The sequence below is a fragment of the Euprymna scolopes genome, chromosome 27 (genome assembly GCF_053919585.1).
Source record: "Euprymna scolopes isolate OS-2025 chromosome 27, ASM5391958v1, whole genome shotgun sequence".
Taxonomy (NCBI): Eukaryota; Metazoa; Mollusca; class Cephalopoda; order Sepiida; family Sepiolidae; genus Euprymna; species Euprymna scolopes.
In genome coordinates this window covers 95,770,277-95,794,816 of record NC_136508.1, presented here as the reverse complement: position 1 = coordinate 95,794,816, position 24,540 = coordinate 95,770,277, and the positions used below count along the sequence as shown (strand labels likewise).

At 33.8% G+C, this 24,540-nt stretch overlaps 2 protein-coding genes across 2 annotated transcripts in view; one reads left to right on the top strand and one right to left on the bottom strand.

Moving 5' to 3' along the window:
* Window positions 1-11,737, top strand: part of LOC145249024 (TLC domain-containing protein 5-like) — a 34,625-nt gene extending 22,888 nt beyond the window's left edge. The window contains exons 3-4 of the mRNA XM_080110883.1: window positions 7,811-7,906; window positions 9,676-11,737. Of these exons, the coding sequence (XP_079967009.1) occupies window positions 7,811-7,906; window positions 9,676-10,127 (548 nt within the window). The 3' untranslated portion in view covers window positions 10,128-11,737. The remainder of the gene's footprint in view (window positions 1-7,810; window positions 7,907-9,675) is intronic.
* Window positions 11,738-11,886: 149 nt separating this feature from the next.
* The window catches only part of LOC145249023 (uncharacterized), a 104,536-nt gene continuing 91,882 nt past the window's right edge, over window positions 11,887-24,540 (bottom strand). Inside the window, exons 7-8 of the mRNA XM_080110882.1 lie at window positions 22,474-22,554; window positions 11,887-20,649 (exon numbers count right to left, since the gene is read on the bottom strand). Of these exons, the coding sequence (XP_079967008.1) occupies window positions 20,543-20,649; window positions 22,474-22,554 (188 nt within the window). The 3' untranslated portion in view covers window positions 11,887-20,542. The remainder of the gene's footprint in view (window positions 20,650-22,473; window positions 22,555-24,540) is intronic.

The following is a 24,540-nucleotide window of genomic DNA, read 5'->3' as shown; positions in this document are numbered from 1 at the left end:
TGATAAAACAAAGATTGTTGGCATTCATAACTAAACACTTGATGAACACGTCAGGTATAGACTGAACACGTCAGGTATAGACTGAATTTGGACATGGCTGAAACGGATTTGTATTTTCAATCTTAGTTGCAATCTAACAATATTTGGTTAAAAATCATTTTCATCCAATTATTTCTTCATATTTGTGTCTTCAAATATTTATCGTGTCACTCTCCCTTTCTCCCTAAAAATTAAAATCCACAATCCTTTCTGCAATCCAACAATGTTTGGTACAAATAAACTTCAGCCTATGCCTGATTGGTCCACCAAATCTCATGCATCTTCAACACTCTGTTTTTACTGCCATTCACTTATAGATGTGGGACACTTTTGTAATCGTCTCATCAGTAGGTGTGATCTTGAATGGGCTTCGCACTCACTGAACCTTAAACTCCTATAATTATGCCTGTGAGTTTATCTCAAGGATAATATCAAAACAATCCCCAAATTATTCAAAGTTAAGGTTGTGTGTCTGAGTTATCAATAACTTTGCATGTTATATCCGGGTGTGTTTATTATCAAACGATGATAAAACAAAGATTGTTGGCATTCATGACTGAACACTTGATGAACACTGAATTTGTACACGGCTGAAACTGATTTATATTTAAGACATAAGTATCCAGTTTTGGTATTTAAGGTGCTGTGAGTATCCCAGACTCTGGGGTACGCAACGATAGGCAACATCTCACCTCTGCAGTCTACAATCAAATCACTCTTACACACTCAAACCAGATCTTCCTTGGTTGATAATGCTCTGAGGTATTTGTGGTATCCAGGCGTTTTATATAGTTGATGCAAGAGTTGGCAAGCTATACGTGACCAAAGTATATGAGACGTTGAATGCATAAAGCATCTAAAATCCCATCCCTTCTGATGAAGCTTTGTTGCAAGGATTTTTCACTCCAGATTCCCGCTACACATTCACCATTGTAGATCAGAAGTGTTTTCAGGCACACGTCTCGGTGCCATAGAAGGTGGCTGAGAAACACACCCCAAAAACACTTTGCCCCTTTGCAGCAGCTTCCTTAACCGTCTCTAATAATGGGCAATGATATCACATTCGCAACCCCCACTAGTGTTCAATGTGTCATCCAGGTAGAAGATAACCTCAACATCAGTTAGAGCACCATCTACATCCGTTGATTGGGCAGATAACATCCAAACATCTGCAACAAACATAATCCAGGTTAACTACAGTTGTGAAATGATGTTGTTCTTCTCAATTGTTGCCGCAGCAACACTGTTGTGTGCTGTTGTCTTCCATTCATCTTCATATCTCATTACAGACATGTCATTGTCGCCTCTCGCAATGGCGATTGCCGAGGGAGGCAAACACTGGCTCACAAGTAAAAAATAAATAACAATAATTCACAAAAGAAAGCAAAGACTCCAATACATTCTGTAGATATCAGTTATGCTCCGAGTCTGTGTGTGTGTGATACTTCCCATAGGGAATCATGCCAACATTCCGCAGAAGGCTGTGTTGTATATTGATTTTTATTGGAAAAGATGATGTATTAAAATGTGTCATGTGTTATCTAGTGGATGTAAGATATTGTTCTTTTAACAGGCAGATAATAAACGTATAAATCATATGTATGTATGTTGTTAGCCAGGGACCTGATATTGACGTGTAAACCGAGTCATGTTGTATCAGACTTATTGCACGGGATATTTTTACAGTTCATATGTAAGAAAAATAATATATGCTTCATACCTTTTTCTTGAAGAGTTCTTTTAACTTCCTGCTGCTCCGTGACGAACCATGAAGCGATCAGCACCAACCAATTGAGACATCTGTTCTTATTTGTGAAACCATTAAAACAACTCTTTATATTTTTATAATATAAATTTATTACAGTTGTCTCAAATGGTTTTCACAGGATCTGCAGTTTCTACATTTTCTGTTCTTACAGCCTGCTCCTAGCTGTCTGTCCACCCCTGTCTAGACGTCTGTCTGCTCTGGTGGTCAATCCTCAACCTCCTAAATCTCTCCAAAACTAACTACATCACCTAATTACGTGTCTCAGACCAACCTAATGTTTCCATCTAGTTATTTGTTTATCCAAATCCAAAAGAATGTTTACATCTGTTTTCTATTTTCAAATTCTTTTTGCGATTCACACGGCAATCATTTATTCCCAAGTTTAATTGTTTATTCTTCTAATCATAATAACTGATCCAGCGACCATCCATCACTCAACTCAATTAATAAGAATACAATAACAATAATAATAATGTTTTGACCCTTGACCCCGCTTGCCACAGTTAACAGATACTACGCTATGATCACAGCCTAAAGGGTCATAACATTACAGCTGAAACCAACATTTTCTTTTCTTCACAGTTGCAATATTTTTCACTTATTTTTACTGAGCATGTTAAATTGCCGTATAATATGGAAGAGTAGATGGAGTATCTGCCTTTCTTTATCGTGCTGCAATGCTGTTTTCAAGATACTGTCCTCGGATGTGCTCATATATTGCTAAAGAAAAACAACAATGTTTAACTCCTCTTAAATGTGGACATTGATTTTATAAAATTAAAAAAAAAATCTAACAGACTCCAACACAATCTGTAGATATCTGCCTCCCCACCCCCAAACATTGTTGAGGCTTGTTTATCAGTCAGTTGATTATCGCGTCTGCTAAAAGTCTCCTGATCTTTATCAACTTTCAACTGCCGCAAGCTCCAAACTATCTCCAAACTGAGAAGGAACCTTCAAAATATATTGACCATTGTCTCCGGTATTTTGTTTTAGTCACCGCCAGACTTTTTATATCAGCCATTCCCACTCAACTCTTTGGAAACTAACCACTGACCATGAGGCGTCTTCATGTCTTAAGAATTCAAAAGACCTTAATATGCGTCGGTCATCATCTTTTTACTAATCTTACTTCCTATACTTTGAACCATTTCCTCCCATTGTTATGACATGTTATTTTTATGAATCACTTCCTTATAGTAAGACCACTACAGCTCTTGTGGACCAATAGTTTGCACTGGGAGCATTCAATGGAGCTTACAGCTACGCCTCTGTGATAGCATGCCAACATTCTGCAGATAGTTACATAATAGAGGGGACCAACATCCTGCAGAAGGCAGAGACAAACACTTTTTCTTCACGCTTGCAATATTTTTCACTTATTTTTACTGAGCATGTTGAATTGCCGTATAATACGGAAGAATAGATGGAGTATCTGCCTTTCTTTATCGTGCTGCAGTCATGTTTTCAAGATACTGTCCTCGGATGCGCTCATATATTGTTCAAGAAAAACACAACAATGTTTAACTCCTCTTAAATGTAGACATTGATTTTTCTTAGCTAAGAGTTGTTTCCAACTGCATCGACCATCCTCGCACATTTCTAATCAGTGATTTTTATTGTTTCATTTTTCATCTTCTTGTTTCAAATTTGAGGTTTCGGGAATGATTTTCAACTTTTCCTGTCTGTTACCGTTTCGCTTGTGTCGCCCGCTAGGATCATTTTGTCATCAACTGATTCCCTTCATGCTTTAAGTGGCCTACCACCTGCCATATCTAATACCATCAGAGAAAGACGCCTACGATTTGCCGGTCGTTGTCTGAGGAGCAAGCATGAATTGGTGAGTGATGTATTGCTACGGACTCCATGACACGGACGCGCAAGCAAAGGACGACCTAGATCCACATACATCCAGCAGATAGCACACAACACCAACTGTGAACCTGAAAATCTGAGGCAGCTGATGGAAAACAGGAAACTCTGAAGATGAAGAGTCACGTTGGTTTGGGCAAGGAGCCCATCCTGAAGATGATGATGATCACCAATGTGAGACACACTTTGGAGCTATTTGGATGACTGACAGCAGGCGATGTGGTCATATCAGTTAAGACATCGCTACATATTTTCTCACGGAGGCTTGTAGAGTGAGACTTCGACTTTTATCCATCGTTGAAATGAACGAACATTTTTATTGCATGCTGCCACTCTCACAAAATTGTTGACAGCAGCCTGAAGACTTTCCATATGAAAAATACACGCCGTCTTATAGTTGTGTCAGTTTGTCCACTGCAATCAATTGTGTTGCTTTGGTAGGTGAATTGATTGACTCTTATGACACTTGTAGCATTTGGCAGATGTTGCAAATGAAATTAGCTGCATCCGTTGCACGTAGCAGCAGCAGGTTGGCATATCTTCTGCAAAACCATTTATTGCATGTGCTGTTGACATGTGAAATTTTCAAAACCTATAAGACCGGAACATACACCATTTATTAGTGAATTCTTGTGCCTTTTACTATTGTATTCTTACTGATAATGGCATTCCCTGGATTTTGAGTGCCAATAATTCTCCTCAGGATTCCAATATTTACCGTTTTTTTCCAGTGAATGTCTGGATGCAGCTTTTCCCCCTTCCATATTTTCATCCTCTCGGACAGTTCATAACCATTTTTTGTAGCACAAACTGATGCTGATGTTCTAATATGCACTCAGAACAACTGCCATGTTTTTCCTTCTTCATCTGATTGTGTCAGGATTTTATTTTTGGTGGATATCAAGCGCAAAGAATAGTTCATAATTTTCATACATAATAAAAAACACGTTGATACAGGCATTTCATACATTTGGCTTGTCGAACATATTAGGGTCTTAGTAATCTCTGCATCTGAGCTAAGGCTCCTGTCTCTCAAATTCAAGATATTAGCCAATTTTGATGGTGAAGGCTATGTTTGGATGGAAGAGCTTGAGTGATACCATAAAGGTCAGAGAGAACCTCAATGTGGAAGTCGATGAAACCATGTGACTGTCAGACGGACAATTTCTGTCTCTTAATGATTGACAACTTAAGTAAGCAGAAGCGCAATGCGACTCTTTCTCAACGAGTCACATTGTGTTCGATGTAGCTGTGTACGAAGACAAGTTATCTATATATATCTCTCTCTTTCTCTCTCACATGTACACAAGTCAACTGTTCTTCTTGAGCTATTAAAATATAATATATTATAATATATACCTTGTTGTTTGATGTTGGGTTTGTAGCACTTCTATGTTATCATTCCAAACTGTCTTGACACCCCCTCCTGGCTAACTGTCCATGGTGTCACTTTGTCTGTGTAGCACAAGGGATCTGTTGCTTTCATATTGTCATTCGTTTCCTAGCTGAGTGGTTCCCAACTACTGCGGCACATTCGTATGCTGCGGAATGATTACTCGTGTGCTGTGAGATGATAGCTAGAAGCCATTTAATTTCATTGTTTAATACAGCCATTTAATTTCATTTTGTTTAATACAGCCATTTAATTTCATTTTGTTTAATACAGACATTTAATTTCATTTTGTTTAATACAGCCATTTAATTTCATTTTGTTTAATACAGACATTTAATTTCATTTTGTTTAATACAGCCATTTAATTTCATTTTGTTTAATACAGTCATTTAATTTCATTTTGTTTAATACAGCCATTTAATTTCATTTTGTTTAATACAGTCATTTAATTTCATTTTGTTTAATACAGTCATTTAATTTCATTTTGTTTAATACAGTCATTTAATTTCATTTTGTTTAATACAGCCATTTAATTTCATTTTGTTTAATACAGCCATTTAATTTCATTTTGTTTAATACAGACATTTAATTTCATTTTGTTTAATACAGACATTTAATTTCATTTTGTTTAATACAGACATTTAATTTCATTGTTTAATACAGCCATTTAATTTCATTTTGTTTAATACAGCCATTTAATTTCCTTTTGTTTAATACAGACATTTAATTTCATTTTGTTTAATACAGCCATTTAATTTCATTTTGTTTAATACAGTCATTTAATTTCATTTTGTTTAATACAGACATTTAATTTCATTGTTTAATACAGCCATTTAATTTCATTTTGTTTAATACAGCCATTTAATTTCCTTTTGTTTAATACAACCATTTAATTTCATTTTGTTTAATACAGTCATATTATTTCTTAATCATGATGACACTGCTCAATTTCAACTTTAACTAAAAAAGCCATCAAAATTTTACTACCTACGTACTACGTGAACTGGGATTTTCTTACTTAAACAACATCTATATATATGAAAGCAAAAATGTATGTATGTTTGTGTGTATATTTGGATATCTGCTAAAAACTTTCGCAGACGCAACGAAAATTCACAAACTCAGTATCACATTGAAGCTCTATCCTTTGCTCGAAAAATATTGAAAAATTGGCCAAAAACGTTAACTTTTTCACCCCGAAATCAACAATTTTCGACAGGGGTGGGGTCAACAAAAACAGTCCCCTCGTGACAATGACCGATTCTACGCATGCGTCAGATGACGTCGTGACCTGATTTACTTTAAATAGTTGAAAAACCAAACAAATTTCATGTACGTCCCGTTAGCTCAGTTGATTAAGGCCTTGGTTCATTATCGAAACGTTTCGGGTTCGAATTGTGGTGCGAGATGTTTTTTTTTTTTTAAATTTAAATATTGAATCAGTGTTATTTAAGCCATTTTTCACGTAACGTCCGTTTTTCTGTTTTTTTTTTTTTACTTTGCTTATTCTTAGCGACACCCAAAAACACCCGGGTACCCACCGATTTTTTAAATTTTAATATCGAAACAGGCTTATTTAAGCCATTTTTCACGTGTTCGTTTTTCTGTTTTCATCGTTCGTTTCCCTTACGTTAGTTTTTTTTTTTTCCCCGCTTAAGTGTTAACATTGTTTTCTTTTTTTACTTCGCTTATAACAAACAAACCTACGTCGTCGTCATCGTAACGCTCGACGACTTCCGGCCGCGAACCTGTCAATTTGATTCTTACTTAAATAAATTCAAACATCTTTCACTAATTCTGGCTGGCCAATTTTATTTTCAAACTTCGCCTCAGGGCTTCAGGTGTGATCCTCCCCCGGTTTCTTTTTTATTTAACACCACACACACCTCCAAACACACCGGCAATGCCGGGTACCCCTCACTAGTCTATCTATAATATAAATCTCACCTGTCTGTTTAAATGCATGTATGTATGTCTGTCTAAAACTTTCGACAGAGGCGACGGATTTTCACGAGATTAGTATCGTTTTGAAGCTCCACCCTTCAGATGACAAATATCAAAGAATTGGCTAAAAACATTAATTCCTTCACCCTCAATTGGGCACTTTTCTACAGGGAGGGGTCGCTGTTTTCGTCGATATTTTTGAAAGTCATCGCCTCTTTTTGATTTACTAGCCTTAATTTAAACTTGCATCGCTTCCGGTTTGGCGATGGGTGCAACAGCAAAGACATCACTTTTTTTTTTTTCTCATATTCTTTTTCTCCTTCACGGTACGGGTTCGAGCCTGCCTGCCTACTACCACTTTTTTTGCTCAACACACACCTCCAAACACCTGGGCAATGCCGAGCACTCAGGCTAGTTAAAAATAAAATATTGTGAAAGACTTAAAATATTGAAGAAGAGCGTGTCTCTCACATTCGTCCACATATTGCAGCAGTAGTTAAAAAACACCGGGCACAACTGTTCCACTGACGTTCACCACTATTATTTTATGCCAGATATTTTATACAGGATATGTTGATTTATGTGAATAAAAATTCGTCTTATATAGTCTTTTTCTTTATTTTATTACAAAAAGGTTTTAGGAGCAGAAAATACTATTTTTTTTTTTTATAATAGGTGTGTCGCCAGGTAAAAAAAGGTTGGGAACCACTAATCTCTCCTTGTCCTGATTCTGGGCGGGTGGTGCAGTATAGTATCACATTTTTTAAAATGTTTTATTATTTTTTGTTTTGTAGGCGGACCAAACACTGCATTGCAAGAGCAAATCCTTATAATTTCTGTTGGATATTTCATCTTTGATTTTTCTTGGTGTGTCTATTTCCAAACAGAAGGTAACCATTTTTTTTTTTGTCATCTTTATCTATCAAGTGGACAAGAAAGTTCTTGCAGTTTTTAACTTTTAAATTCAGACAAAAATTATTGATTGAAATAAGCACCATCAGAATGAACACATTTTTGCCAACGCAAAACAAGTGTATTTATGCCAATAACGTAAAAATCTTGCCTTCTGGTGGCAATGAAGTCGCTGAAAGCGTTTTTGATATCGCTTAGGTTTTTTAAGCATTTTTCGTATTAATGTTTATGAGATACTTGAAAAAGCGGTAGTCGGTAGGTGAGAGGTCTGGAGTTTAGTAGCTCTATTCATGCAACTTCTGCAGGGTCGATTTAGCAATGTGTGGTTGGGCATTGTCATGGAGGAGAGTTATGCCTTTTCTGTTGACTAATGCTGGGTGTTGTTGTCGAAGTTTCTGATGCATTTCATCCACTTCTTCACTGTAATGGTTTCGCTTGCATTTAAAAAAACTAATGGATGAGACCAGTCGCAGACCACCAAACAGTCAGCATGACCTTTTTTTGGTACAACTCTGGCTTCGGGAAGTGTTGTGAAGCTTTGTTGGCGTCCTATCACTGAGCTGAGCATTGCCGATTGTCATAAAGAACTCACTTTTCATCACAAGTCACAACCCGGTTAAGAAACAGGTCGTTCTTGTTGCGTAAAAGAAGGAAAGATAACTCTTCATAACAGAGTTTCTTTTGGTTGTCGTTCTATTCGTGAGGCACTCATTTATCAAGTCTTTTTGTCCTTCCAATCTCTTTCAAGTGGTTAGAAATCGTTGTATACATCACGTCCAATTCAGAAGCAAGTTCTCAAACAGTTGTCAATATCCAATGTCTGCCTACTGCACTCGTCATCTTCAAGACTCATCGCCTCCATAAAATTTCTTAAACCACCATTGTGTTATGCATTTAGTTGTGGTTTTTGGACCAAACGCTTTGTTGATATTGCGAGCTGTTTTCACACAATTTTATTATTTCAATTCATTCATGCGAGACCAAAACGCTGCCGGAATTGAAATGAATGGCTCTCGTCTTGACATGCGTCTGAGACTGACCTTCACTTTTGATCTGAAATTAACTCGGTAGGATTGAAACTGCTATCATCTGGAAGCATAGAGATTCAACGTCTCTATCAACTGTGCCACGGAAAATTTACGCAAAAAAAAAAAAAATCTAATTAAATATTTATAAATATTAAAAGAATCTGAATCGGAAATTTAGAACGGAATTGGTATTGGAATCCAGGAAAAATTTTGGAATCATCCCACCACTAATAGACTCTATTGTGTAACTTATCAAGAGAGGGTTGAGAGGAACTGTCTAAATTTCTTCTATGCTGGCTTTTCCAATCCTACTTTCCAACTCTTGTATCATACCATTCCACTGTGGGATGGAGATACATAACTTTCATAAAAGTAAATTAAATATATCCCACATTATTCACCCTAGGCAATTGTTGAGATGGTTTGTTGGCTCTGATCATATACAGTCCACCCTCCCAGACTTTGTCTTCTCCCTTTGAGAAGAGGTTAGTTTATTGCTAACAGCCGGTGGTGCTCCTGCTGGAGAATGCTGCCGGAGCCGCTTAGAAATGTTTTGCAGAATAGAGTGCATTTCCTCTAGGGTACTGGCTTGTCAGATCTCATTTTCCTGACCTTGTGTCATATCTTTCTGCCAAAGGAGGAAGATAAATAATATCAATACAAATTTTTTTCAGTTTTTTTCTTTTGGAAATTTTCATCTTCATTTTCTTTTTCTTCAGGTTTTGCCATGATGTGCCATCATTTCCTGTCGATCGTAATTCTTGGAATGAGCCTCCTCGTCGGTTTCTATGGCACGGAAATCGTTGCGACTATCTTTGGTTCCGAGATCAGCAATCCTCTTCTGCAATCGCGTTGGTTCCTTAAAAAAGCTGGCTATTATGAAAGCACCATTGGTAATCTCGTAGACATTGCCTTTGTCTTGCTCTTCACATACGTACGTATCTTCGTCGGCAGTTGTCTACTCTATTCTTACTTGACGACACCCCACATTCCACGACTCATGAAACTCGGCAGCTCTGCTTTCTATGGTGTCTCTGTTGTATTCTGGATTACTATTTTAAGATTTGCATATCGCAAATGCTGTTCCAAACATGGTTATCTCAAGCCAAGGACAGATCGGTCGAATCACGAGGGTCTCTCAGGAACGGACCTGAAAACGGATACCAGCTAGCAAACTTGTTCAATGCGTTTCATCTTAGTTTCACCGGTGATTGTTTTCTTTTTTATTTTTATTCCCGACATGAGATGTGCTGGGATTAGTCAAAAATACAGAAATCTCAGGCTGGACCACCTCTCCGGAAAAAAGGGGGGGGGGGCGTATTGGTTCTTGTCCAGAACTTCCCCCATATTAAAACCAAAAATAAAGAAAAATCTATATTACGTATGTGCCCATGACAAAGCAAAAATAGCATATTCCAAAAATCGCGTATATTGATAAACTAGTTTTTTTTTTTTTTAAATAAGAAAATAAAATTTTATGAGTATCCGAGAAGTAACTGATTCGCCTGCCATTTTGAAAAACATCTCAAGAAACAAAGGGAGAATATTCGACAGTACTTCATACTTAGATTTATGTTGTAATGTCTACGAGTTTTTATTAATCGCTTCAAAATGATTTTCTTTATAGAAATAAAACTACTTAATGAATTTGTGATTTTTAAAATATATTTTTCGTTTTGTCACAGGTACATATGTAGAATTTTTTTTTTTTTAAATATAGAGGCAATTCTGGACAAGCACCTAAATACTGCAAAAAATATAAGGATTGAAATAAATGACAACTCCTCTGCAAACATCTCTTCGGGATAAACTGCATAAAACTGATGACAATGCTTCCACCAAGACACAGACTCTGTACAGATCTCTGATGTACATTTTTTTATGATCCTTTATTAAGACCAATTGCCAATTGAAAATTTAAAAAAAAAAACAAAAAAAAAAACAAGTTTCATTCTAAGAAGGTTAAACTGGCTTCCTCTGTAGAAGTAAGTTACTAGGTAATATAAAATTTACAAGCAATCCGCAGTCCAGGGATGACGACGTTAAGTTCTTGCAGGAAGATGTCAATGTCTTCCTCCATATAGCGCCTGGTATTTCCAAATGGTCACCCATCTGGTCAAGTTTGCTACCGAGAACTGTGTCAACATGATTATCCTCGAGTAGATACACGGCCTAAAGATTAATAAGACGCAATGACTGTCAGAACAAAATTTGAATACTTGTGAGGACATCAGTAAGAATCTGTTGACCAAATTCTATTTTGTAGTGAAGTAGTCCTGCAGAAACGTGTCAAAGACAAGAACACTTTGAAAGAAGTTCTGTGGAAATTTTGCCTGCTGTTCGTCATACTGAAAGAAAATTAAAAAAAAATTTTTTTTGTTTTTTTTTATGCAAAAAGAGTTCTTGCTGTAAATGTCTCAAGGAGAAACCAGAGATTAGAGCTCAGTCAAGCAGTTTCCATGGAAATAACAATTGAGTAGAGAGAGACTAGCAACGTTTCTTCTATGAAAAGGAGCAAAAACACCACCCACTAGATTTCAAAGTCTGTTTTGGATTCTGTTAAGGCAACAAAGAGTGATCTGTGCAAAACTTCCCCGGATGTGGCTATAATACTCCATCCTGGGGCATATTTAATTCTTATACAGGTAGAGGATTGCATCAGGAGTGAGATACTTTCTGAAGTGGTAGAATGATCCAACCATTTCCCCATTAAAGTTGTAACCCATAAACCAAATGCTGAATAAAATAAAGTTTCAAACTTTCTTATAAACCATATCAAAATTTGAAATAATTTTTATTGCAATAAAAAAGAAAAAAAAAAAAAGCCTCAAACAAAATTTTTTAAAAGCAAATATTTTTATTTTCTTGTAAGAAAAAAAAAAATTTTTTTTTCTTTAATACTGTTTTTTTTTACCATCATATTTTAAAAATTTTTTTTTTTTTTTTTTTCAATTTAATATATTTTAAATTTCGGTTTGGCTTTCATAAAATATCTTTACAAAATTATCATTATCAATGTTTCGACCAGTGCCTTCTTGCCTTCCTCAGGTGTATTGTTTATTCTTCCTTTTACGCCTACAAAATGTTATTTCTTGAGTTTTACTACTTATTGGGCAGATGGTTGAGCCTCTTTTGGTAATAGCAGATTATGACCGCCATATTCCTGTTACCCTCATGGCAATAAAAACAGAAAATCACATTTTATGACTAATTAGCAATCTCACAAAGCCATGGTTATCTCCCCATAACATAGCTCTTCAGAAACCATTTAAAATCAAACTATAAATTTTCACTAATCGCCTAAAAATTATTTTATTTTTAAAAATGGAACTATTTAATTACTTTGCATGATTCTTGGTGCACACTATTTTCTTTCTGTCACCGGTACGTAGATCTAAGGCATGTGGCTGTATTCTAAGGTAAATGTTTCAATTTACACGAGTTTCAAATTTTAAACACTTACCAATTAATGAAGAGGTCTTACCTTGAAATATATATCATAGAACATGGTTGTGTAGAAGTTTGAAAAAAAAAAAAAACACTATCATGAAGTGATATTGATTCCGTGCTGCTAAATCCAGATTCTAAAATCGCCTAAAAGATAGAATTTCGTTTGATTTTTATGGGTTTTTTTTTTTGGGGGGGGGGGGGTTGTAGATACTATAAATCTCTTTAATTTGACAAACTTCGTGCTTTTTCTTTCATGTATTTTGATGAGTGCATTGCAAGATTTTTCATCTTTATTTAACCAACTTTGCCTTTTTTTTAAACTAAATTTTTTATTATGATGTAAAATTTTTAGTTTTAGTGGTGGTTTAAAAATCAACAAATATGCCTCATTTTATCATTTAGCAATATAAAATTAACTTTTAAAAATAAATAAGAATTAGGAATCAGAAATTTTCTGATACCAATACTCCCAAAAGTTCTGATTTTTCTGATCAGTCATCCCAGCACTACCGCATAATGCTAAAGAAGAAAGAAAATGTGGTGCAAAGGATAAAAGCATTGATTAACAATCATTTTCACTACCAACTAATCGATATGACAAGCTTAGTTATTGCCTGTAGTAAGGCTTGAACCTAAGGCTTATATAGACACATAGAAATCACAGATAATAGTTATGCTATGTGACAGTTTTCTAGAGGTTGAAGGTTCAGTCTTTTACTATAGGTGATCATCTTAAGTCATCCACCAACTGATTGTTATACAAGATAAGGACTAAACCTTCAACCTCTAAAAGATAACGATGTAAAAGTAATATTTCTAAGTAGATTGTAAAAGTAATATTTCTAGGGATTCTGGCAAAAATTCTGTGCAGGTTCCCAACTTTTGGGCTAGAAGGTTCCAGAATTAAAAATGCACCTGAAGAAGGTTAAAGGTTACATAACTGAAACGTGAATAATGACAAAAACTCCCAAAACAATTTATTTTCAATTCAACAGTTATTTTTGTTTTGTTGCTGGCTGGGTTAGCAGTTGAGCTTTTTTTTTAAATTTTTTTTTTTTATTTATATATAAATAAATATAATTTAATTTTAATTAATATTTATATATTTATTAATATTTATTAATTTATATAATAAAATTATATTTATTAATTAATATTTATTATGTAAACAAACATTTATTACAAATTGATTTGAGGTGCGACATGCCATTGTCGGTTCTCGTTTGACTCAGAATGGCAATTCTTTTTCCAGGCAATCACATTAACTACAGTTAATGAAGGGGGGGGGGGTTACAACAAATAACTTACCAAATGCAATAAAATTTATTTTGGTATTGATCTGCATGGTTTTAAATTTAAAAAAAAAAAAACTTCATTTAATTTTAATTGGAGACAGTAAAAAATAGAATCTAAAATGGCCGTCTATGGTGATTCTTCAAAAAAAAAAAAAAAAAAAAAAAAAAAAGTTACAAAAACTGATTTTTGTTATCATTAATACTAAATCTTACGGATGTAGAGTTAGTAAATCCTAAATTCTCTCCTAATTTGAGTTAGTGGTAGTCTAAGCCTAAAATTAGCAACCACATCCAAATAGAATTGACTGCCATTTTTTATTTACTTGTGTTTGGCTAAGTAAAAATGACTATAATAAATCTTAGTTTCCACACTTTAAACTTATACAGATGAGTAGAAAAATTAAATTTGGTATGTGTGTTTTGTTTATTTTCGGCTGTTGAATATACTTCACAATTGTCTTTTTTTTTATCATTTAATTTATTTAACATTCAGCAAAAAATTCAAATCAAAGAAAATGCAAAATATTTAAAGGTAATCATAATTTGAAATAGTTTTATTAATATCTTTCTTGTCCTCATTTGGAAAAAAAAAATATTGTCCATATTATAAAAAGATAGGCATTATTGCATTTTCCATAAAAAAGGGTAAGAAAGCTGAAACAAATAGATAACTAATAACTGTTACCAAATGCAAGAAAATTTAGTTTTCTATCTCCCTGCATTATTTCGTAACAAATTCAAGTATTCAAATTGTCTATCATTAGATAGATTGCCACATGGTGGCACTAAGCTTTTGTAGAAATTATCAACGTTTGATTATCGTTTCTTTTTTTTTGTCGTCATTTTCTCCTTTCACATGGACAGAAAAATAAATTTTATTGCATTTGGTAACAGTTATTTGATGTTTATCTTCTTGGATGAACAAAAAACAAAAACACAAACAAAAAAACAGCAATTAGATTTCAGCAATTTGTTAAAAAGCCGCTGCTGCCATCTTGGAATATAACTAATGATGGACAATTTGAACAAAATTATTATACGAGAATAAAAAAATCTTTGAAACACTTTCAGAAAAATAAAATTATACATATAGATAGAAAGATAAATTTTCTTGCATTTGGTAACAGTTATTTGCTATATATAACCCCTTTTTTCATTGGTAACTATAATATACCTTTGCTTAAAATTATTTGATCGACATTTTTGGCACTTCTACATTATACAAACAATAAAAATATTGAATTTCAAGTGAAACAAATTGTGCCTACGTAATTGTCAGGTCTCAAATAGTAACATATCTAAAAATTACATAAAACAAAGTAGAAAAATAATATTAATGAAAAAAATTTGTGAAAGGAAGCGAAATAACTATATTATGCTAACTAAAGAGATGAGTTGACAAGGGAGGTAATTAAGTTCTACTACTTACATGTGACGAACGTAATTCAAAATGTCGGACAAAATTTATTCCCTCAAACTTTATCGAAACTAGTTTTTCATTAATAATTATTTTTTCTATCGTTTTTCTATAATTTTTGGATATATTACTATTTGCGACATGACAATTCAGTAGGAACCATTTGTTTTACTTGAAATTCAATATTTTTTCGTTTGTATAATATAGAGGCACTAAATTTTTTCTAACCAAAACGATCAAGAGAGAAAGGGGAAGTAATTTCGTATTGACCCAAGAAAGATAACCGTGGTAAAGTTTTTATTTCTGTTTAAATAAAGATCCTTTTGAAATTTCGAAATTTATATTTCTTGCATATGAGCACCAACTTTAGAATATTAGAAGAAAAAAAAAAAACATTGCAAAAATTTCTCTGAAAGTTTAATTTATTTCATTTCCAGCAACTCATAAATATTTCTGATAAAACCTTGTGTTTTAAAAAGTATACGAAAGTATCCAAGAAAGTGATTTCAGAAAAGATTTGAAAAATAATTACAAAATTGGATGATTTTTAACAAAAAGGCTTACTGAAAGTTATAGTCATAAATAAAATGAGCTGAAATACTTTTCTCAAGATAGGGTTTATAACACGGACGCAAGCAATCTTGAATTGTTTTATGAATGTTAGAGTGTCTGACAACACCCACCCCCGTCCAATACAAAGTGATGCCTTCAAAAATGGCACCCATAAAATTTTTAACAAAATTCACAATTCTTTTTTTAGTCGCGTGCAAGCGACTCTCCTTCAGTTGGTCGGTCTGTCCATAACCAAAAAGGCCAAGCACAAAAGTGTTAAGATCAAAGGTCTTGTTAATAGATGCTGTTCTTAGCCTTTTGGCCAAGATCAAAGTGTAGTATCTTACAAACATAAGTACAGCATGTAGTAACTTTGTGATAAAAAGTGGGGGATCACTTTTCTGTATTAATTTAATGTAAAATGATCACCCGCTTTACAACCAGTCAGTTTCAAAGCCATTCAAGTCATTCTCCAGATCATTCAAGTTGTTTTTGAAGGATTCCAGTTATTTTTTAAGCATTCAATTCATCCTTAAGTTCATTAAAGTCATTTACTTTTTATTCAAGTCATTTCAGCCCATTTTTCAGTCATTTTAGTTTATCTTTAAGAATTTCATGTCATTCCTACATTCACGCATTCATTCATTACACGAGAGCACACAACTAATGGCTATCAATTTAATGTCATTCCTACATTCACGCATTCATTCATTACACGAGAGCACACAACTAATGGCTATCAATTTAATGTCATTCCTACATTCACGCATTCATTCATTACACGAGAGCACACAACTAATGGCTATCAATTTAATGTCATTCCTACATTCACGCATTCATTCATTACACGAGAGCACACAACTAATGGCTATCAATTTAATGTCATTCCTACATTCACGCATTCATTCATTACACGAGAGCACGCGACTAATGGCTATCGGCCTTGTTTACACTCAAACCATATTTAGTAAAAATCGTTTTCATCCAATACTTTCTTCATATTTGTGTTTTCAAATATTTATAGTGTCACACCCGCTCCTAAAAAATAAAAGCCACAATCATTTCTGCAGTCCAACCATATTTAGTACAAATAAACTTCAGTCTATGCTTGACTTGTCCACCAAGATTCAGTCATGAATGACCAACAGTCTTTGTTTTATCACTATGATACAGACACTTATATATGGCAGGCAAAATTTTAACTCAAACATACTCCTCTCTTTTCAGTGTCCTGATATTGGCTATGATGGCCCTCTTATGTTTGGCAATAGTCCAATGGTGGTCTTGATAGGCATTATCTTTGAAATAACTGGAACGGACTAAAGTCCGGTTAGTGCGAAAACTGATGAGATGATCACTAAAATGTCCCCCGCATATAATTAATCAGCGATAAAATAAAGACTGTTAGATATTCATGAGTGAAATTTGGTGGACGAGCCAGGCATGTTATGTCCACAAGGACCCCATGGTGTAAGGGATAAGTACTAGGTCAAACAGAGTTGAGTTGTAAGTGACACTCTTCCAGAGGTTGCAGTTGTATTCAACCGGGAAGCAGGCCAGCAGAACAGTGTTCCACAGGCAAGCAGTTATGGGAAAGAAACTTTGTTCATGGAATCTGCATTTAGATTTAAATCATATACAGTGGTTGTAGCTTGACGAGTGTTTTTTTTTTGTGAAAGTTTGGCAGGGGAGGGGGAGAACTGTAGTCGAGCACTTGTCATGAAAATAACGATAGAAGAGAGATAGGCTCACAACATCTGTGGGAAAGAGGTTGCAAGGAAGAGAAAAGGGCATCACTTACTAGGTTTCAAAGCCGGTTGTGAACTCTTATCACGTCATGACTGATGAAACTAGTCAATGTTATCCTTCTGGATTAGATAGTTAGGTCAAACTGAGTGACACTCTTCTAGAGGTTGAAGGTTCAATCCTCAATGTGGGCAATACTCTGAATACAATTACAAATTGCTTAAGACTTCTATCCAGTCATGGTTGATGAAACGGATACATGTTACTCCCGTGGATTAAATAAAGGCTTTCATTCGAAATCTTGTGCAAATTCCAGAGTTCAAACCTGAAGAAGGTCGGAGGTTACATCAACTGAAAAGGTGTGTAAATAACACTCAAAATGAGAAGACTAGTCCGTTTAATACAACGTCCGCAAAGACCTGTGGTGTAACAGGTCAAGTATTAGGTCAGACTCCACTGTAAGTGACACTCTTTTAGAGGTTGAAGGTTCAATCCTCAATACGGGCAGTACTCAGAATATAATTGCAAATTGTTTAAGACTTCTATCCAGTCATGGTTGATGAAACAAGTGCATGTTACTCCCTGTGGATTGAAGAAACATGGTTGGATTCCAAAAGGATTGTGAATCACATGAACAATTTCATATACGACATGTTGAGGAAGTGGGGCAGGGGTGGGGGTCACCGTCTCAATTAAATAGGCTGAATACTCGTGCGCGAATCGTGTTCAAAATTGAGCAGTACACAAAGAAACAAGTGGAAATAGATTAAACGAGAAATATAAGCAGACAAAAAGAGTTTCAATCTAGAAATGGGTCTTGTCTTGTATTCTCCCAATATTAAAAAAACAAAAAGAAAAATCTGTACGATATAATTACCCGTGACGAAACGAAACAAAAACACATTCCAAAAATCAATTAAACTGATCAAGGTGTTTTATGTTTATAAAAAAAAAAAAAAAAAAAATCATTTTTAAGCAATTAATAAAAAATCGTAGGCATTACAACGTATGGCAGTCCTGTACAGTTCTTAGAAGTCCAGCCTATCTTCGAGAAGAGGTTAGTTTATTGCAAATCCCCTGAAGCATGCCTATCAGGGAATACCGACGGGGCTGCTCTGGAATTTTTTGCGGGCCCAAGTGCTCCTCGGGGGTGCAGACTTTTCAATCTCACTTTCCGACTGTTATGGCACATTTCTCACTGTGCAAGTGAACTAAATACTATCTAGTAGGAGTTATCTTCCTTTGTTGAATGTTTTTTCAAAATAGCGGGCAAGAGTCATCCTTCAGATACTTATAAAATTGAATTTTCTTATTTAAAAAACAAAATTACTTTATCAATTTACATAATTTTTGGAATGTGATATTTTTGTTACATCATACAGATTTTTCTTTATTTTTTGTTTTTTTTAATACGAGGGGGAATTCTGGACAAGAATCGTAGGCACTTCTGGATTGCAGAGACAAAACAGACAAAAAAAGATTTATGTTATTGATCTTAATTTAAGCAAATATTTACTTTCGGATCCTAAACTGCATACCGATAAAAATCAAAAGATCTACCTAATGACATTAATGTTAACGTTGGTGAAAGTCCATCGTGCTGCTGCAAAGCTAAATGTGAAAGCAATACAATTGGTGCTCTTCTGAAAAATAAAACGTTTCCCTTTTGCATTTTTTATTTTCAAAATAACCATTCGTTTTGTTTTACGGCATATCGATTTTTTTTTTAGATTATTTACGGCATATCGATTTTTTTTTTAGATTATTTCAAATAATTTTGGAAAAAAGTTTTTATACTTTAAGTTCTTTATATTTTCAAATATTTATTAATTGTGTTTGGTTTGGTTGTTTTATTTCATGGCATATAGCAACCCTTTTCAGATTATTTAATGCAAATCCCCCCCCCCAAGTTTTTATTCTTCAAGTTCTTTATATCTTCAAATATTTATTTGTGGTGTTTGGTTTGGTTGTTTTACGACATATCAACCCTTTGTGGGTTTTGTTGTTTAGTTTTTACTAGCGGGACCTGTGGAAATTCCACAGCAGCATCTTTCATGTGGAATATATTGCTGCTGCACATTTTATGGACATACAGCATGATTGGAAACCCAGCGATATTATTGTAGCCTTTTTGTTAAAACAGTATTTATCTAAGTAATCTGGTTAATATAGTGTCAGAATATATTTGGTTATTACAGTTTATCTCCAATATCCTTATAGGAGTGTGACATATTTGCATTGTATGGATGTCCGGCATGAACGAAAACCCCATAATATCATTATACCATCTTTAGACAGAACAGATACTACCCTTGGATCCTAGCCAAAAGACCAAGAAGGCATCTTTCACATACGGCCCAAAAGCGACATTTAAAAAAAAAATTTTTCTTTCTTTTATTGTCTTCGGTGATCAGATGATAACACAGTACAAACATTAAATTAGCGTATCTCTATACTAATTTAATGTTCGTATGTTATCTCCTATTCTCCTTTTTATTGAATAATTTATAATCTGAAAACCGTGACTCGCGTACGTACATTAAAAGGTACTACACTATTAATATATAGATACTTCAAATATTTACTCATCATGTTTGGTTTGATTGTTTTGTTTTATCGCATATTAACCCTTTTTCAGGTTCAGTCATTTTGATAAAAAGTTCTTCATATCTTCCAATATTTATCCATGGTGTTTAATTTGGTTATGTTATTTTATAGCATGTTAACTCTGGTTGTTTCGTAGAGAAAATTTTTTTGTTTTTAACTTTTTAGAACATGATTGGGTTTTGCAGAGGACAAAAAAAAAAAAAAAAAAAAAAAATGGTACATTTGAAACCAGAGCAAATATCTTACCAAAATAAATAGAAAAAAAAAAAAAAAAAAAAAAATGGTACATTTGAAACCAGAAAGCGAATATCTTTTACCAAAATAAATAGAAAAACACTTCCTTAACGACTAAAGAGGATTAATGACAGTAAATGAAAAGGCATTAATTGTACCCAATTTCAAGTCTGTTTTTTTTGCTGCAGCATAATAGATTTTTACCAAGTTAGTATTACTGTCATCATTTTGAACATTTGGGTTTTGCCATTACAGAGTTTAGGATGCCAATGTAAACATTTACCCTTAAGAAGTATTTGCTGGGATATAAAGCTTATCCTTGTTCTTGTAGAGCAAATGGGCGATGTTCACAGCTGCCGTGAGAACTCCTAAAACCAAAAAAGCCACAAACACTGTAAAAAAAAAAAAAAAAAAAAAAAAATTAGATTCAAAAATAAAATGGACAATCAGAAACATTTTTGGGAAAACAAATCCACTCACTAGAATCAAAATAAAAGTAGGATACATTTTTGATTATTACAAACCCAACTCTCCACAATTTTGATGGCCTTGTGTCTAATTTGTAAGCAAAATTATTTTTATCTGCTAATAAGTATATTGTATTTCCGCAGGGTTTAAAAGAACGGTGACACACTGAGATATAAAAATATAAGAATATATGAGGCTCTTTCCAAAAGTAAAGCCTCCTATTTTTTTTTTTTAAACTCAAAAAGTTGAAGAGCTACAAAGATGGGAATGGTGCCATTAACAAATATTTTATGTTCCGGAATTTATTTTTCTACATAGTAATCACCATTCTCAATGCACTTTCGCCAGAAATTCAATGACGCATTTACTTCTGAGGCATGTCCATGACAAGCTTTCTTAGAGACTCACACCTTCAATATCTGCAACAGAGAGATAAAACTTTCAGGTCATGATAACAATACAATTTGCAATCCCCTTTGATCGAGTCAAACGATATAAAAAGATAGGCGGCACTACTTTTGGAATTACGTGGATGGTTGGTTGTTAGGAGGGCGATGCATGCACGGGAATTCAACTAGTTGATTTCTTCTCAGGCACGAGTCGTCAACTAAATGCTGTCATCTGAAATGCCCATTTTGGGATGGTATCGTTTTATTTGCCAATCATGATTCATTGGATTGGCCTGACTTTAGCGGACAAGATTGCTTCCCTTCTAAATTTCACAACTTATAGTTTTTTTACTTTTTTCTAATTAACTGTCAGATTAACAAAAGTTTTAAAAAAAAAAAAAAAAAAAAAAAAAAAAAAACTTTTTACGACTTTTATCGTTGGGAATCAATTTTCAATTATAACGTTCTACTAAATTGAACACATACTTTGTGGCCGTCATGGAGAAAAAAATGGCAACTTTGACATACGCTGTGAATATTCCTGTCTAAAAAACAAGTTTTGAAGAGAACTTTCTCCCCCCCCCCCCACCCGTCTATCTCTCTCCTCTATATAACAAAAGGGTTACAGGCAGCAAGTTTTCCCATAAGTTAAAAATATTTTGCATTGACATTGAAGCGAGTTTTTGTGAAACTTTACTAGGAGGTCCTTCATCCTCTCAAAAATTTTAAAACAAGGGTTTGTACAGATTTTCAATGTCCGTTTTCAAAGTCTTTTGAAGGCATAAAAAGGGGATTGTCCAAACTGAATAGCAATTGTCTAATATAAGGAGAAACTCCGCATTGATCAAAGCTGATTGCTTTCTGGAAATTTGCCGGGAACAATACCAGCTTCGAATTAGTTTCGCTTTTATACGAAAAAGCCGAATCAACATGCAGCGATAAAAAATCTCGAAAATAGTGCGTAAAAGTCGGGCAAATTAAAGATAGACTTGAACCCCGTTCTTAAGTCGTAGATATTATGATTTAGACAGCATATAAAAAGCTTTAAGAAGGAGTGAGCCGACCGATGGCCCCCCCTCCCCCCGTAAAAAAGCCTTTTGCAGATATACACAAAAAGTGCACACACACACACACACACACACACACATTTTGCCTTTTATATATATAGATGTGTAGATTATAAACTGCGCTTTGTGTTTGGCAATTGCCAATATAAAATTGGCATGGCCAGAAAAAGAAAATGGAAAAGAAAAAACAACCTGGCACATGCATTTGGGTAAAGTGGTTGTCCGAGGCATTAGTACAGATATACAACATGGCGCATGAATTTTTATTTGAAAGAGTAAGTTTTTGACTTACCTTTGAAATAATGATTATACACGATAAGAGCGATTCCGATGAGTACAAGAACAACTCCAAAAACGCAAACATGTTCAAAGCCTAAAAAAAAAAAAAATATTTCTGTAGATATTTACGTTTATGTCGTCATAAGGTGAAAAGAAAAAGAGTAAAAATTTTACATTTTTTTTCATTCTTGTCTAAAATTTCCGCACATTAAAAAAACAATTAACTCTTCATGACCTAAATTATTATCTAGATGGTAAAAAAAAAAAAATAATTGTTAATTTAAATTACATTTTTTTTTTTAATTCTTGAAAAATAAAGTTCTTGTCTAAAATTTCCTCACATTAAAAAACATAATTAACCTGTTATGACCTGAATTACGACGAAGATGGTTAAAAAAATATTTAATTAACCCTTTATGACCTAAATTATGATGAAGATGGTTAAAAAATATTTATTGTTAATTATATTTACATTTTTTTTTTATTCTTAAAAAAAAGTTTTTGTCTAGAATTACAAAATATTTGTTACTTCTAGTTAGTTTAACCGTTTATGAGCTGAATTATGATGTAGATGATTAAAAAAGTATTTATTGTTAATTTTCCTTAGTTTAAAGAGTAATGATACTATGATTGACTTCAATAGAGTTAAACAACTACTGCAAATTTTTGCATTTCAGAAACTTACCTTAATTATTATTCATAGTGCTTGAAAAAAGTGTGTGTTTATTATGACAAACGAAATCCTTCCACTCTCTGAGACAGATGGTGGCATACATAAGCAATGGACAGTTGTAATCTAGAGGTATCTAGCATCTACCCAGATACTGAACTAATACGTACAAGGCGTGTTTGAATCAATTCCCACTTTATTCATGCTGTTATATTCATTTATTTACGACTGAACGAATTAGTTTAGTTTAACGAGGTCATAAAGGGTTAAAAGGAAAATCTGTATGATGTATGCAGCTCTGATGAAACAAAAACATCATGTTCCAAAAATTGATCAAGTAGTTTTATTTTTATAAAGAAATTAATTTATAAGCAATTAATGGGAATTTGTACGCATTAACAGAACAAATCTCGCAAGTTTCAATCAAAGTTATCTCCCTTTGTTGTTTTTTTTTAGATTGTTTTTAAAATGTGGTGCAAGACAGCAGCTCTTCTGTTAATTCATAAAAATTTGATTTTCTTAAACTTGATTAATTAATGTGAATTTTGGAACATGATATTTTTGTTTCATCACGTCAGATTTTGTTTTGTTTTTTTGATATAGAGGAATTCTGAATAAGAACCAGGAATTTTCTTAAATAAAAAAAAAAAATAAATAAATAAAATAAAAAAAAAAAATTTGAAGATTTCAGGAACCAGTTCCATACAGAATATAGTATCTAATTAGCAGGCCGTAGTTTGTCGTTCAGTCATAAAATATGCATAAATATCATATATCAATTAGTGCAGAATTCTTATTTATCATAAACAAAAATACCGTAGGTATTAAATGTGATATTCAATTCTTTAAAAAAAATAAAATAAATAAAAAAATAAAAATACTCGAACTGAGATCGAAACCAAAACCCAAAGACGGAGTCTTGTACGATAATCATTGCACCAGCTTGACATGATCTTTTAAATAGCATTTTCAAACCAACTCAGACTTAACATTATGGAATCGGTAATATTTCACGACTGCACATGCACAGTTGTGAAACAGTTGAAAACAGATAAAATTCTTCCCCCCCCCGTACCAATTTTTAGCCCTTAGCAGCTCTTTTTCCCCCCGGATGAAAACGGGTTAAAACATTTTCCACATGTCTGAATACTATTTATACAAAATTCAAAGTCTGTAGATAAAAAAATCGTATGTTATATAGGTTGAGAAGCGTCCTTACACACGTTCTCATTTTTATAGATATTCTAGAAGTTGGTTTTCTGTAAACAAAAACATTGAAAAAAAAAAAACAGCTCATTGATTGAAAAGTTGTTGCAACATAATTGGATTCTCTAGGTTTAAGTCTAGGTTTCTTGAATTTGAAACCACAGTATCATGGTAGTTCTTTTTTTATTTAAGGCACACAGAGGA